General features: G+C 41.0%; 1 protein-coding gene and 1 pseudogene across 2 annotated transcripts in view; both read left to right on the forward strand.

The window, feature by feature from the left end:
- Positions 1-52: 52 nt before the first annotated feature.
- Positions 53-14,250, forward strand: part of LOC115541293 (myosin heavy chain, fast skeletal muscle-like) — an 18,344-nt pseudogene continuing 4,146 nt past the window's right edge. Inside the window, exons 1-24 of the transcript XR_003976314.1 lie at positions 53-189; positions 315-407; positions 497-560; positions 642-740; positions 1,154-1,257; positions 1,349-1,487; positions 1,612-1,730; positions 1,839-1,988; positions 2,109-2,280; positions 2,374-2,664; positions 2,825-2,893; positions 3,008-3,095; positions 3,207-3,324; positions 3,415-3,538; positions 3,618-3,754; positions 3,842-4,097; positions 4,185-4,427; positions 4,511-4,687; positions 4,792-4,935; positions 5,055-5,145; positions 5,225-5,559; positions 5,661-5,787; positions 5,919-6,037; positions 6,125-6,325. The product of XR_003976314.1 is annotated as a myosin heavy chain, fast skeletal muscle-like (transcript). The remainder of the gene's footprint in view (positions 190-314; positions 408-496; positions 561-641; positions 741-1,153; positions 1,258-1,348; positions 1,488-1,611; positions 1,731-1,838; positions 1,989-2,108; positions 2,281-2,373; positions 2,665-2,824; positions 2,894-3,007; positions 3,096-3,206; positions 3,325-3,414; positions 3,539-3,617; positions 3,755-3,841; positions 4,098-4,184; positions 4,428-4,510; positions 4,688-4,791; positions 4,936-5,054; positions 5,146-5,224; positions 5,560-5,660; positions 5,788-5,918; positions 6,038-6,124; positions 6,326-14,250) is intronic.
- On the forward strand, positions 6,508-7,381 carry LOC115542553 (myosin heavy chain, fast skeletal muscle-like). The gene is made up of 4 exons (XM_030354845.1): positions 6,508-6,598; positions 6,696-6,861; positions 6,937-7,061; positions 7,148-7,381. The coding sequence occupies exons 1-4, from the start codon at positions 6,530-6,532 to the stop codon at positions 7,364-7,366; spliced, it is 579 nt and encodes a 192-aa protein (XP_030210705.1). The 5' UTR covers positions 6,508-6,529; the 3' UTR covers positions 7,367-7,381.

Raw genomic sequence — 14,250 nt, forward strand, 5'->3', positions numbered from 1 at the left:
AAACATGATATAAATATAATACAATGATTCCCTCATTGGAAAACATGTCAAAATGAAATTACTTTATCTTCTTTTCACACCCTGTGGAGAATCCGGTGCTGGAAGGACCAAGCGTGTCATCCAGTACTTTGCTACCATGTGGGTGGTGGAGGAGATAATAAGAAGGATGCAGGCGCTGGAAAGATAAAAGTATGTTTGAAAAATAAAACTAAACATTATATCAATGAATCAATACATTAAAAAATCACGTAAGAACACGAAGAATTCAAATATAATTCAGTAAAAAGGTATTAACATTTTATGCTTGATTATAGGGGTCACTGGAGGACCAGATTATTGCAGCCAATCCCCTGCTGGAGGCCTATGGTAATGCCAAGACTGTGAGAAATGACAACTCCTCCCGTTTTGTAAGTATGAGAAGAATTCATCCCTGAAGATACTCCTGAGTTTTTGAGCATTTTTTAAAAGATGTTGAAACGAATTATTTTCCAAACAGGGTAAATTCATCAGAATTCATTTCCAAGCAAACGGTAAACTATCCAGTGCTGACATTGAGACGTGTAAGTATCTAGTTCTACATGTGGATTCCTTAACCAAGATTATTAGTGGTATAGGTTTTGATTAATGAATGGGCCTTATAGATCTGCTGGAGAAGTCAAGAGTGACATTCCAGCTTCCCGATGAGAGAGGCTATCACATCTTCTACCAGATGATGACCAACCACAAACCTGAGATCATTGGTGAGATTTTATAATAGTAAGAGTGTGAAGAATGTACTTAATATTAAGATGAAAAGTTTTCCTGAATTGCCTTTATCTATTCGAATATGACTTAATATGTACAAATGACTTCTGAAGTTCAAATATTTAAAGGGCTAATTTTCTCTCTAGAAAAAATCGTTTTTGGTAAAGATTATATCTTCCATTGCATATTGTGGAAATGCATTTGGAAAACATGCATTGCATGTAAGTGCTAAGAAAGATTAATTCGTTTTTTATTCAGAAGTTATCTGTTAGGTAGCAGCATATCAAGCAGATAAAATACATTTGTTTAATCCCTCAGAAATTACACATGAAACAATTTAGTAAAATATAGATTGGAAACGATAATGACAAAATCTAAGCAGAGAAATGACATATATTTAATCCCTCAGAAATGACCCTCATCACCAGCAACCCCTACGACTTCCCCATGTGCAGTCAGGGTCAGATCACTGTGGCCAGCATTGATGTCAAAGAGGAGCTGGATGCTACTGATGTCAGTGGTTGATTGGAAAACAATTCATATATTTTCCACGTGGCATACGTTTTACAAAATGTTTTCTAAATGTTCTTTGTTTTCAACACAGGCTGCTATTGATATTTTGGGCTTCACTAATGAGGACAAGGTGGGCATCTTTAAGTTTACTGGTGCTGTGCTTCACCACGGTAACATGAAGTTCAAGCAGGAGCAGCGTGAGGAGCAGGCTGAGCCAGATGGCAATGAAGGTAACCATTAACATGTATTCATCAGTGCACTAGAAGGAATATTGGTTCATATTTGATTGAATTACATTTGGAGTCATTATTATACAGGATAATAATCCATTCATTTTTCATGTTAACTTTGTAGAGGCCGACAAGATTTCCTATCTACTGGGTCTGAACCTTGCTGATATGCTCAAGGCTCTTTGCTACCCAAGAGTGAAGGTCGGAAATGAGTATGTCACCAAGGGACAGACTGTACCTCAGGTAAGAAAAACACAATGTTTCGACGAAATATGGTAAAATATTCTGTTAACATGATGCATTTTCTATGTGAGATAAATATTTGTGATTATTTAGAAAAAATAATTTCAGGTCAACAACTCAGTCACTGCCCTGGCCAAGTCTATCTATGAGAGGATGTTCTTGTGGATGGTCATCTGTATCAACACGATGCTGGACACCAAGCAAGCAAGACAATTCTACATTGGTGTGCTGGACATTGCTGGTTTTGAGATTTTTGATGCAAGTTGTTAAATAAGGGGCAGCATTTCTGATAGCATTTCCTTCATTCTGAGTCTATAGTCATTACCATTCAATTGTTGAAAACTAGTAAGAGTCAGTTTATTAAATGTCCCCTACTAGTACAACAGCATGGAGCAGCTATGCATCAACTTCACCAATGAGAAACTGCGACAGTTTCTTCAACCACCACATGTTCGTCCTGGAGCAAGAGGAGTACAAGAAGGAGGGTATCATCTGGGAGTTCATTGACTTCGGCATGGACTTGGCTGCCTGCATTGATCTTATTGAGAAGGTACAACTGAATATTATAACTGTACATCATTATACTTTGCGTGACTTACGAATTACTTTTGATAATGTTTCATCCATCCATTTTTCTCTTTAGCCAATGGGCATCTTCTCCATCCTTGAAGAGGAGTGCATGTTCCCCAAGGCCTCAGACGTTACCTTCAAGAACAAGCTGTATGACCAGCATCTTGGCAAGACCAAAGCATTTGAGAAGCCCAAGCCTGCAAAGGGCAAGGCTGAGGCCCACTTCTCCCTGGTGCACTATGCTGGTACCGTGGACTACAACGTCACTGGCTGGCTGGACAAGAACAAGGATCCCCTGAATGACTCTGTTATTCAGCTGTACCAGAAGTCCTCAAACAAACTGCTGCCTGTCCTGTACCCACCTGTAGTTGAAGGTACATATTTATAGAATTTAACCATAGTTTATAACTGTTAATCCATTCTATTATAATACCCATAGATTTTCAAGCCATTTATTGCCTCTGTTTTACAAATATAAATGTGAAAATCGAACTCTGACTCATGACCAATAATTAATAACAGAGGTCGGGGGTGCAAAGAAGGGAGGCAAGAAAAAGGGTGGCTCCATGCAGACCGTGTCTTCACAGTTCAGGGTAAGGGTTAACACACAAACAAATGTAAAAATTAGACCTTATTTCATTTTTCAGAATGTGTTCTTTATAAGTAAATTGGTATATATTTCATGTTATGCAGGGATATGTCTTTAGGGGAACTTGGGCAAACTGATGACCAACTTGAGGAGCACCCATCCTCACTTTGTGCGTTGCCTGATTCCTAATGAGTCAAAGACTCCAGGTACAGTGAGCACTAACAAATGTGTGTATTGTCTGGGTTAGGATATGACATGTTAGTCACTGATACACCAAACTAATTATATTGACGATGTATTTATCACCAATGTAACAGGACTCATGGAGAACTCCCTGGTTATCCACCAGCTGAGGTGTAACGGTGTGCTGGAGGGCATCAGAATATGCAGAAAGGGCTTCCCCAGCAGAATTCTCTATGCTGACTTCAAGCAGAGGTATTAACTCAAAGATTTTTCAAGGACAACTTTACAAATGCCTTTGGACATTTTAATGAATGTTAAAAACATTATAATGGTCTTCTTCAGGTACAAAGTACTGAACGCCGGTGTCGTCCCTGTAGGCCAGTTTATTGACAACAAGAAGGCTTCTGAGAAACTGCTTGGGTCCATCGATGTGCCTCACGATGAGTACAAATTTGGACACACCAAGGTCTGTTTATTGCTGTCAAAAACTATGTTTATACTTCATTGTAAGTCACTAGCTGACAAAAGTATTTTCTTACATTAAGGTGTTCTTCAAAGCTGGTCTTCTGGGTACTCTTGAGGAGATGCGAGATGAGAAGCTGGCTGCTCTTGTCGGAATGATTCAGGCTGCATGCAGAGGTTATGTCATGAGAAAGGAGTATGTGAAGATGACAGAGAGGAGGTATGTTTTAGACATATTGCTCAAAACTCAAAAAGCTTTTTAACTGCCAAGTAGAACCCCAAAATTATGGTTTATTTTATTCTATAGGGAAGCCATCTACACTATTCAGTACAACATCCGCTCATTCATGAATGTCAAACACTGGCCATGGATGAAGGTGTACTACAAGATCAAGCCTCTTCTGAAGAGTGCTGAAACCGAGAAGGAGCTTTCCAATATGAAGGATAACTATGAAAAGATGAAGACAGACCTGGCAGCTGCCCTGGCCAAGAAGAAGGAACTTGAGCAGAAGATGGTTTCTCTCCTGCAGGAGAAGAATGATCTTTCACTGCAAGTTGCTTCTGTAAGTAAACATTATTTTTGTATCCCTGTCCGTACACAGTGAGGTAAATGTGATGTTACATGTTCTACATCTCTAAATATCACACAGGAAGGAGAGAATCTGAATGATGCTGAAGAAAGGTGTGAAGGACTCATCAAGAGTAAGATTCAGCTGGAGGCCAAACTTAAAGAGACAACTGAGAGACTGGAGGATGAGGAGTAAATAAATGCTGAGCTGACTGCCAAGAAGAGGAAACTTGAAGATGAATGCTCTGAGTTTAAGAAGGACATTGATGATTTGGAGCTTACCTTGGTCAAAGTGGAGAAGGAGAAACATGCCACTGAGAACAAGGTTTATTATGATTCTTTGACAGAAGATTAAAAGATAATTATACAAATTGGCATGTATTACACATCATTTTATGTTTTCTATAGGTGAAGAACCTGACTGAGGAGATGGCCTCTCAGGATGAGAGTGTTGCTAAGCTGACAAAGGAGAAGAAAGCCCTCCAAGAGTCAAACCAGCAGACCCTTGATGACCTGCAGGCAGAGGAAGACAAAGTCAACACTCTGACCAAGGCCAAGACAAAGCTTGAACAGCAAGTGGATGATGTGTTTAAGAGCTCATGGGAACTTGTTATTCATATTGTTAATGGAGTTTAGGTAATATTCTACAATATGATGGTTCTTAATCATATTAAATTATTGACATCCAGCTTGAAGGTTCACTGGAGCAAGAGAAGAAGCTCTGTATGGACCTTGAGAGATCCAAGAGAAAGCTTGAGGGTGATCTGAAACTGGCCCAGGAAACTGATGGATCTTGAGAACGACAAACAGCAGTCTGATGAGAAAATCAAGAAGTAAGATATTTGTATCTTGTGAACCACAATAGGATGAACTCCATATGCTTTCTAATTAAATTACATTTAAAATTGTTAATAATTGTTATAATTTTTTTGTTTTTATTAATCATTCACAGGAAGGACTTTGAGACCAGCCAGCTTCTGAGCAAAATTGAGGATGAGCAGTCCCTGGGTGCTCGGCTTCAGAAAAAGATCAAGGAGCTTCAGGTGGGAAAATAATACAAAAGGAATATACATTTTCTGAAATGAATATTTGGTTATTTGGCTCAATATTTTCATTATTTAGGCCCGGATTGAAGAGCTGGAGGAAGAGATTGAGAACTTGAAGAGATCAGTGAGAGGCTTGAGGAGGCTGGTGGAGCCACTTCTGCTCAAATTGAGATGAACAAGAAGCGTGAAGCTGAGTTTCAGAAGCTGCGTCGTGACCTTGAGGAGTCCACCCTGCAGCATGAAGCCACTGCTGCTGCTCTGCGTAAGAAGCAGGCTGACAGTGTAGCAGAGCTGGGAGAGCAGATTGATAACCTCCAGCGTGTCAAGCAGAAGCTTGAGAAGGAGAAGAGCGAGTACAAGATGGAGATTGATGACATCTCCGGCAACATGGAAGCTGTTTCTAAGGCCAAGGTAAGTGATTCTTCAAAACCTTCATTGTGTTAAGAAATAATAAGTACATAAATAACTATAAGTCAACATTGATTTCAAATTGATTAACTTTTAATCATCAGGGAAATCTGGAAAAGATTTGCCGTACCCTTGAGGACCAACTCAGTGAAATCAAGGCTAAGAGTGATGAGAATGCTCGCCAGGTCAATGACATCAGTGCCCAGAGAGCAAGACTGCTGACAGAAAATGGTTGATATTATTTTATTCAGTCGTTTGTATCATTTGAAATTCTGGGGGTACCATTTTGGGAATATAATTGAACATACATTTTCTCACAAATTCAATATGTAAAACTTATTCGATACACCTCCTCCAACAAGGTGAGTTTGGGCGACAGCTTGAGGAGAAGGAAGCTCTTGTCTCCCAGCTGACCAGAGGCAAGCAGGCCTATACTCAGCAGGTTGAGGAGCTGAAGAGGCAAAATGAGGAGGAAGTAAAGGTAAGGATAATTTCTTCATAAAGACGGTAGGGTTCAAAGATCAAGAAATGCATTGAATTTATGAGATCTCTGTTTCGCCTTTGGTAGGTAAAGAATGCTCTTGCTCATGGTGTGCAATCAGCCCGCCATGACTGCGACCTTCTGAGGGAGCAGTTTGAGGAGGAGCAGGAGGCTAAGGCTGAGCTGCAGCGTGGAATGTCCAAGGCCAATGGTGAGGTGGCTCAGTGAAGGAGCAAGTATGAAACTGATGCTATCCAGCGCACTGAAGAGCTAGAGGAGTCCAAGTGAGTCACACATTTAAAACATAGTTGTTTTAGTAGACATTATATTTGATGAATGTACACAATTTAAGCCAAGTTATTCATTAACAGGAAAAAACTGGCCCCTATGCCTTCAGGAGGCTGAGGAACAGATTGAGGCTGTGAACTCAAAGTGTGCCTCTCTGGAGAAGACCAAACAGAGACTCCAGGGTGAGGTGGAGTGGAGGACCTCATGGTTGATGTGGAGAGGGCCAATGGACTGGCTGCCAACCTCGACAAGAAACAGAGGAACTTTGACAAGGTGTGTTGTTATTCATCTAAATACATTTTTCTATTTTCATCCCAAGATTCTTCCTCAGGGGCTAAACATGCACCCCTCTATTAATAATAATAAACAGGTTTTGGCTGACTGGAAGCAGAATTATGAGGAGGGTCAGGCAGAGCTTGAAGGAAGTCTTAAAGAGGCTCGTTCTCTCAGCACTGAGCTTTTCAAGATGAAGAACTCCTATGAAGAAACTCTAGATCATCTGGAGACCATGAAGCGTGAAAACAAGAACCTCCAACGTGAGTTTTTGTCAATAACATCAGTATCACTATTTTGCTTTTCCGACTAATAACAAATACAAAATTGCTTTGCAGAGGAGATTTCTGATCTGGCTGAACAAATTGGTGAGACCGGAAAGAACATACATGAGCTGGAGAAATCCAAGAAGCAGGTGGAGACAGAGAAGACTGAGATCCAGTCAGCCCTTGAGGAAGCTACGGTGAGGATGATTAAAGCAGCAAACCACATCTAAATAAATGTAGATCTAATTTTAATAAATGTGCATAATTTAATTTTATACATTAGGGAACTCTGGAGCATGAGGAATCCAAGATTCTGCGTGTCCAGCTGGAGCTGAACCAGATTAAGGTTGAGGTTGACAGGAAGCTGGCTGAGAAGGATGAGGAGATGGAGCAGACCAAGAGGAATAGCCTGAGGGTCATTGACTCCATGCAGACCACTCTTGATTCTGAGGTCAGGAGCATGAATGAGGCTCTGAGAATTAAGAAGATGATGGAAGAGTGAATGAGATGGAGATCCAGCTGAGTCATGCCAACCGCCAGGCTACTGAGGACCAGAAGCAGCTGAGAAATGTTCAGGGACAACTGAAGGTATGACACCAAGGATGAACAGCGCATATAAAATGTAGTGCAAGATATCCTTTTCTGATGTTTTCTGTTCCTGGTAATATAAGGATGCACAACTGCACCTTGATGATGCCATCAGAGCTGCAGAAGACCTGAAGGAGCAGGCCGCCATGGTGGACCGTAGGAACGGTCTCATGGTGGCTGAAATTGAGGAGCTGAGGGCAGCTCTGGAACAGACAGAGAGAGGCCGCAAAGTGGCTAAAACAACAACAAAAAAATATTCCCTCAAATATTATTACTTTCAAAACATTGGCCAAAATGGCCAATAATATCATTTTTATTTGGGATGCTTCTAGGACATTTTGGGTGGATTTTGAACGGTATGTGGGCAGCACGTTTTTTGGCAGGACCTGGCAAACCCTGCGCTGTTGCCCGAGGTGCTGAAATGCTCCGGAACAGATCTGGATCCACCACCCCCCCCCCCCCCCCCCCCCCCCCCCCCCCTCTAAATAAATACTATGGCAGAATAAAGAATAAATTATTTTACAGTAGAGTGGTGGAGGGATGACGTATGTTGGCCAACCCCGAAGTTAGCGTCGCCCTGGGTTCCCTTGACAAAAAGCCAACAGGTTTTTCCATTGGATTTTGGATTATTGCAGAAAAATTAGCATATTTGAAGCACCTCCTCAAAAACTGAAAATAAAAAAATTATAAAAAGAACCATGCTCCCAGTAGCGTGCGGTGCCCCTTCATTTCGGTGGGGCAGAAACTACTGGCGTATGACCACACCCACAATTTATATTTATTTTTTACATATATATTTGAGCTACATTAAAACATGTTAACTAAACTAATTGTGAGTAAGATTTAAAAATAAACTAATAGCCTAATGTTACTGCACGCTTTTGAAGTGCCATCCGCAACACTCGTCATGTCCCTTATAGGGAAGTTATTTCTTCCATATTTTATTTTAACAACAGGCTTAGCGAGTGCATTGCAAATACATGAAAAGTAGAAATACAAGTCATCAATCAAGCAGACCTTCGATTTGGAACTTGGCCCGACGATGTGTGCAAATCTCTCAATAACAAACACTTTTGAAATCAGATATTTCTCAATAACAGCTGTTTAAATCAGGTATGAAATCAGGTATGCAATTTGAATACCTGCTGAAATAAATAAATAAATAGTCTGAGCAAGAGCTTGTGGACGCCAGCGAGCGTGTTGGACTGCTGCACTCTCAGGTAACCATACAATATAATCCTATCATTTGAATACAAGAACACAAATATTTTGACTGTAATTGCATTGTAATATGTTTTCAGAACACAAGCTTGTTGAACACAAAGAAGAAGCTGGAAAGCGACCTGGTCCAAGTCCAGGGTGAGGTGGACGATAGTGTACAGGAAGCCAGAAATGCAGAAGAGAAGGCCAAAAAGGCCATCACTGATGTAGGTTTATTTTATTTCTTAAATCATCAAACGACAAATCAAATACCTCTTCAGAAAGAAATTCGCTCCTTTTTTCTACGTCCAGGCAGCCATGATGGCTGAGGAGCTGAAGAAAGAGCAGGACACTAGCTCTTACTTAGAGAGGACGAAGAAGAACCTGGAGGTCACAGTGAAAGACCTGCAGCATCGCCTGGATGAGGCTGAGAGCCTGGCCATGAAGGGTGGCAAGAAGCAACTTCAGAAACTGGAGGCCAGAGTAAGAAATTAATCATCAAGCATTTAAGAATAGGCTTGAGTCCAATATAAGGAGATTTATTAATTCACTTTAATTCGAAAGGTTTGTGATCTGGAGGCAGAGGTTGATAATGAACAGAGACGTGGAGCAGATGCTGTAAAAGGTGTCCGCAAACATGAGAGACGGGTCAAGGAACTCACCTACCAGGTATGTCAAACTTACATCTCTAAATATGTTTCTACGGCATTAGCATTTTGATGAAATTTTGATATCTAAAGGCCACATGATGTTGATTTTTCGATTTAAAATGTGCATCAGACTGAGGAGGATAAGAAGAATGGTTGCAGACTCCAGGATCTTGTTGATAAGCTGCAGCTGAAGGTGAAGGCTTACAAGAGGCAGTCTGAGGAAGCGGCAAGTAAAAGCTACATAACAAAATCAAGTTATCAATTTTAGTACCTATTTAAAACAAATTATGAATGTTTCTACAGGAGGAGCAGGCCAACTATTACCTGTCCAAGTGCAGGAAGGTTCAACATGAGCTGGAGGAGGCTGAGGAACGTGCTGACAATCGCCGAGACTCAGGTCAACAAGCTGAGGGCCAAGAGCCGTGACTCTGGAAAGGTATTTCGATGGCATAGTACAGTTCAGATTATTGCACAAATATATATCTTAGAATCGACTTTAATGATTTAATTAAAAAAATACTTTATCTCTAATTCCTACATTTGTTTGTTTTTTCTCGTAGGGCAAGGAGAGTGCTGAATAATTCCTTTCCATTGGAATATTGCACATTATAAAAAGTCATACAATATGACACAATTCTGAATAGCATAAAATACATAATCTTCAGTCAGTGAATGTGTATGATCTTTATTAATCTTTATTATCTGAATGGCAACTGCAATATTTTAGGACCGATTCACCGTTAAACGTGTTTCTAATAACATATCTAGCGAGAAACATACTTTTTACTTGCATAATCTTCAGTCAGTGGATTGTGTCTGATCTTGAGTTTTATAGTTATTAGGACGATTTTATCGGCTCGCTCGCATGTTTCAACGACGTCAGGTTGTTAGGGACGCTGCTTTCGCTAAACTAGCAGCTCACGTGTTTCCTGCGTTTGTGTTATTAAACCGTAACTTTATGTAACTTTTAATGATATCATCTTGTTGGAAACACGTATATCTGAGAGCCAACCCAGTCGCCAAAAGCATACGTTGACAGTGTACGTTTCGTGAACACTGGATTACGTCGCATTTCAACATAAAAATAGCGTGTTATACACACACACACACACACACACACACACACACACACGCACACACACGCACGCACACACACACACGCACAGGCACACACAGACACACACGCACACACACAGTGCATTTCGCTGCTAAAACAACAACAAAAAAATATTACCTCAAATATTATTACTTTCAAAACATTGGCCAAAATGGCCAATAATATCATTTTTATTTGGGATGCTTCTAGGACATTTTGGGTGGATTTTGAACGGTATGTGGGCAGCACGTTTTTTGCAGGACCTGGCAACCCTGCGCTGTTGCCCGAGGTGCTGAAATGCTCCGGAACAGATCTGGATCCACCATCCCCCCCCCCCCCCCCCCCACCCCCCTCTAAATAAATACTATGGCAGAATAAAGAATAAATTATTTTACAGTAGAGTGGTGGAGGGATGATGTATGTTGGCCAACCCCGAAGTTAGCGTCGCCCTGGGTTCCCTTGACAAAAAGCCAACAGGTTTTTCCATTGGATTTTTGGATTATTGCAGAAAAATTAGCATATTTGAAGCACCTCCTCAAAAAACTGAAAATAAAAAAAATAAATAAAAAGAACCATGCTCCCAGTAGCGTGCGGTGCCCCTTCATTTCGGTGGGGCAGAAACTAATGGCGTATGACCACACCCACAATTTATATTTATTTTTACATATATATTTTGAGCTACATTAAAAACATGTTAACTAAACTAATTGTGAGTAAGAATTAAAAATAAACTAATAGCCTAATGTTACTGCACGCTTTTGAAGTGCCATCCGCAACACTCGTCATGTCCCTTATAGGGAAGTTATTTCTTCCATATTTTATTTTAACAACAGGCTTAGCGAGTGCATTGCAAATACATGAAAAGTAGAAAAACAAGTCATCAATCAAGCAGACCTTCGATTTGGAACTTGGCCCGACGATGTGTGCAAATCTCTCAATAACAACACTTTTGAAATCAGATATTTCTCAATAACGCTGTTTAAATCAGGTATGAAATCAGGTATGCAATTTGAATACCTGCTGAAATAAATGAATAAATAGTCTTCAATGCCGAAAGATACAGGGCGGAGTAATTCGATTTTAAACAACAACAGTCCTAGAATATGACCATGGGGCAGACTACTTTACGACCATTTGGGCCGTCTTATAGCGCTGATTGCAATTATTATTGCAGCCTGCAGGGTTATGCGAGAAACATAGGGAGGGACGCGGTCGTTGAGCTCCGCCGCCCCACATTGCATGACACGTTATGGTACGAACACACCAGACGCGTATCTCGTGTAATTTTTACGCGCGTAACGCAGCTAAAATGTTGCTTGACCATTTTGTGTCAAAAATGGGCAGACGCTCCTAACGCGCCCGCTCCTACGCGCCTAGATGAGTCCATGTCCATGCAAGTGAACGGAGCGTTTCCCGTCTTCGTCATAACTATCAAACCAAACATCCTTCACATTCACCGAGCGAACATTACGAAAGTAAAATGCACATTTCTCGCTAAAAATGTTTCCATAAACGCATTTAATGGCGTAACTATGTTGCTATTTCCACCCAGAATAAAGAAAGTTGTCGGGCCGTGGCTGCGCTGGAGTCCGAGGTAGGAAACCCAAACGCCGCCGTGTTTGGGTGATAGAGTTTAGATCGGGTTAGATTAAATAATCTCGGATATAAATAACAATAATCGGGTTAAATAACTTCACATGGTGTGTCTGGTGTGTTTCCAGCATTCGTAGTGTTGATCAGCAGATATATAGTCCGCCAAGACGTTGAGGTTGCTTAGTAACCAGAGACTCTGTCCATGCAAGTGACGGAGCGTTCCCTCTTCGTCATAACTATCAAACCAAACATCCTTCACATTCACCGAGCGAACATTATGAAAGTAAAATGCACATTTCTCACTAGAAATGTTTCCATAAAAGCATTTAATGGCGTAAACTATGTAACTATTTCCACACAGAATAAAGAAAGATGTCGGCCGTATGCTTCTGTCCAAGCTCACTACTCTCTACCAGTGACGTCGGGTCAAGCTCAACGCTGATTGGGCAACGCGGCTAATCGTCATGCGTATGAGCGTAAAAAGTTCAATTTTTTGAACTCTTCGCGTACACGCGTATATGTACGCGCGTAAATATACACGGCTAACGCGGGTAAAATGTTGCTTTAGCGCATGTAACGCATGTACGCGTCTCATACGCGCGTAAAACCAATGGTTCCCTATGGAAAAATTGACGATTTTACAACGCGAGGTACGCGGGTAACCGCGTTTGGTGTGGCTGCACCTTTAAAACTCAACTAGAATCGCCACTATCAATTTGATATCAACAGACCAAAAATAGTCGGATGCCTACAGAAACTATAGATAGTTAATGTGACAATCACATTATTAAAAATGAACTTGGAGCAATGATTTACTGCAGGAACTATTTTTTTGGGAGCATGCTTTTCAGGGAGTTCCGCCGCCCCACCTGCCCATATGGACGGCACGCGGCTTGCATGCTCCAAAGAATGAAATGTAAACCAATGCATTCTGAATGGGAGTGTTTCTCCGATTTTTCCATTCTACACAGAACGAAATGTATGAGATAACAAAAAGTTAATGTGTATTTCTCTCATACCTTTTTGTCATTATTGAAGAGAGGGCCTGATTCTCAGATATGCATGTTGGACTGTTAGGGTGTAGGTCTGGGAAGAACTTCAGGCCAAAATCTTGCAAGCGAGCCGCTGGGTGAGGTGCAACGAGCTGGAGCACTTGCTGAGTCATTTCCTGTAGGGCTGGAGCAACAGGTTGAAGCGTATGCGTACTTTGAAACCCCCTTTGATATATAAGAGACCCCAAGGTACAGTTTACTTAAATGTTCTCAATTCAGTCACCTATTGCATCACTTCCTTTAGGGCTTCGGCCTCCTAATTGATCAGTGCAGTATAATTGAATGCCCTCTTTCATATTATATGATACTTCCACCACTGGGACGTGGCAAACAACTCTCCAAAATCCATATGGGGAGGGGGGGGGGGGATGCTTTTGGACAGTAGGGGTGTACACTAGACATAAATAGGAAGCAAACTCAGGAGAAGGAATGACCTCTCAGAAATATTTATAATTAGTAAATTGTTTCAAATAACCCTGCCTCGTTAAATCAATGAACTTGGTGTTTTGCTTTAAAAAAATAGGTTATAGAAGAAGTCTAAACTGCAGAAAAATAAAAAACATCCAAGCTGCCTTTTAAGGATACCTCGGAATATCTGTCTATTTTTTTAACCGTCGGACCCCAGTTTACGACAAAAACAACACAATTGACGGCAGCTCCTTTGCCGCGTGTTTTTTAGAGCCATGTAAGGATTAGAGGGGGCGGGTCGATAGCAACCACCATAGCAACCATGACAGTCAAGTGACTGGATGCAGCCCCGTTGAAAAAAAATAGAATACCACCCAACACACAACTCAGGAGATTAATGATATTTAAATTATTATGACCATGAAGTCTTTATTTGCATGGGTTTACATTTCGATCTGTGTAGCATGGGAAAAATCGGAGAAACACTCCCATTCAGAATGCATTGGTTTACATTTCGTTCTTAGGAGCATGGTTCTTTTTATTTATTTTTTTATTTTCAGTTTTTGAGGAGGTGCTTCAAATATGCTAATTTTTCTGCAATAATCCAAAATCCAATGGAAAAACCCGTTGGCTTTTTGTCAAGGGAACCCAGGGCGACGCTAACTTCGGGGTTGGCCACATACGTCATCCCTCCACCACTCTACTGTAAAAACAAATGTTCAAGTTTAATGATAATGCATGAATTTATTTATTTAGGGGGGGGGGGGGGGGGGGGGGGGGGGGGGGGGGGGGGGGGGGA

Source organism: Gadus morhua, chromosome 4, assembly GCF_902167405.1.
Source record: "Gadus morhua chromosome 4, gadMor3.0, whole genome shotgun sequence".
NCBI lineage: Eukaryota > Metazoa > Chordata > Actinopteri > Gadiformes > Gadidae > Gadus > Gadus morhua.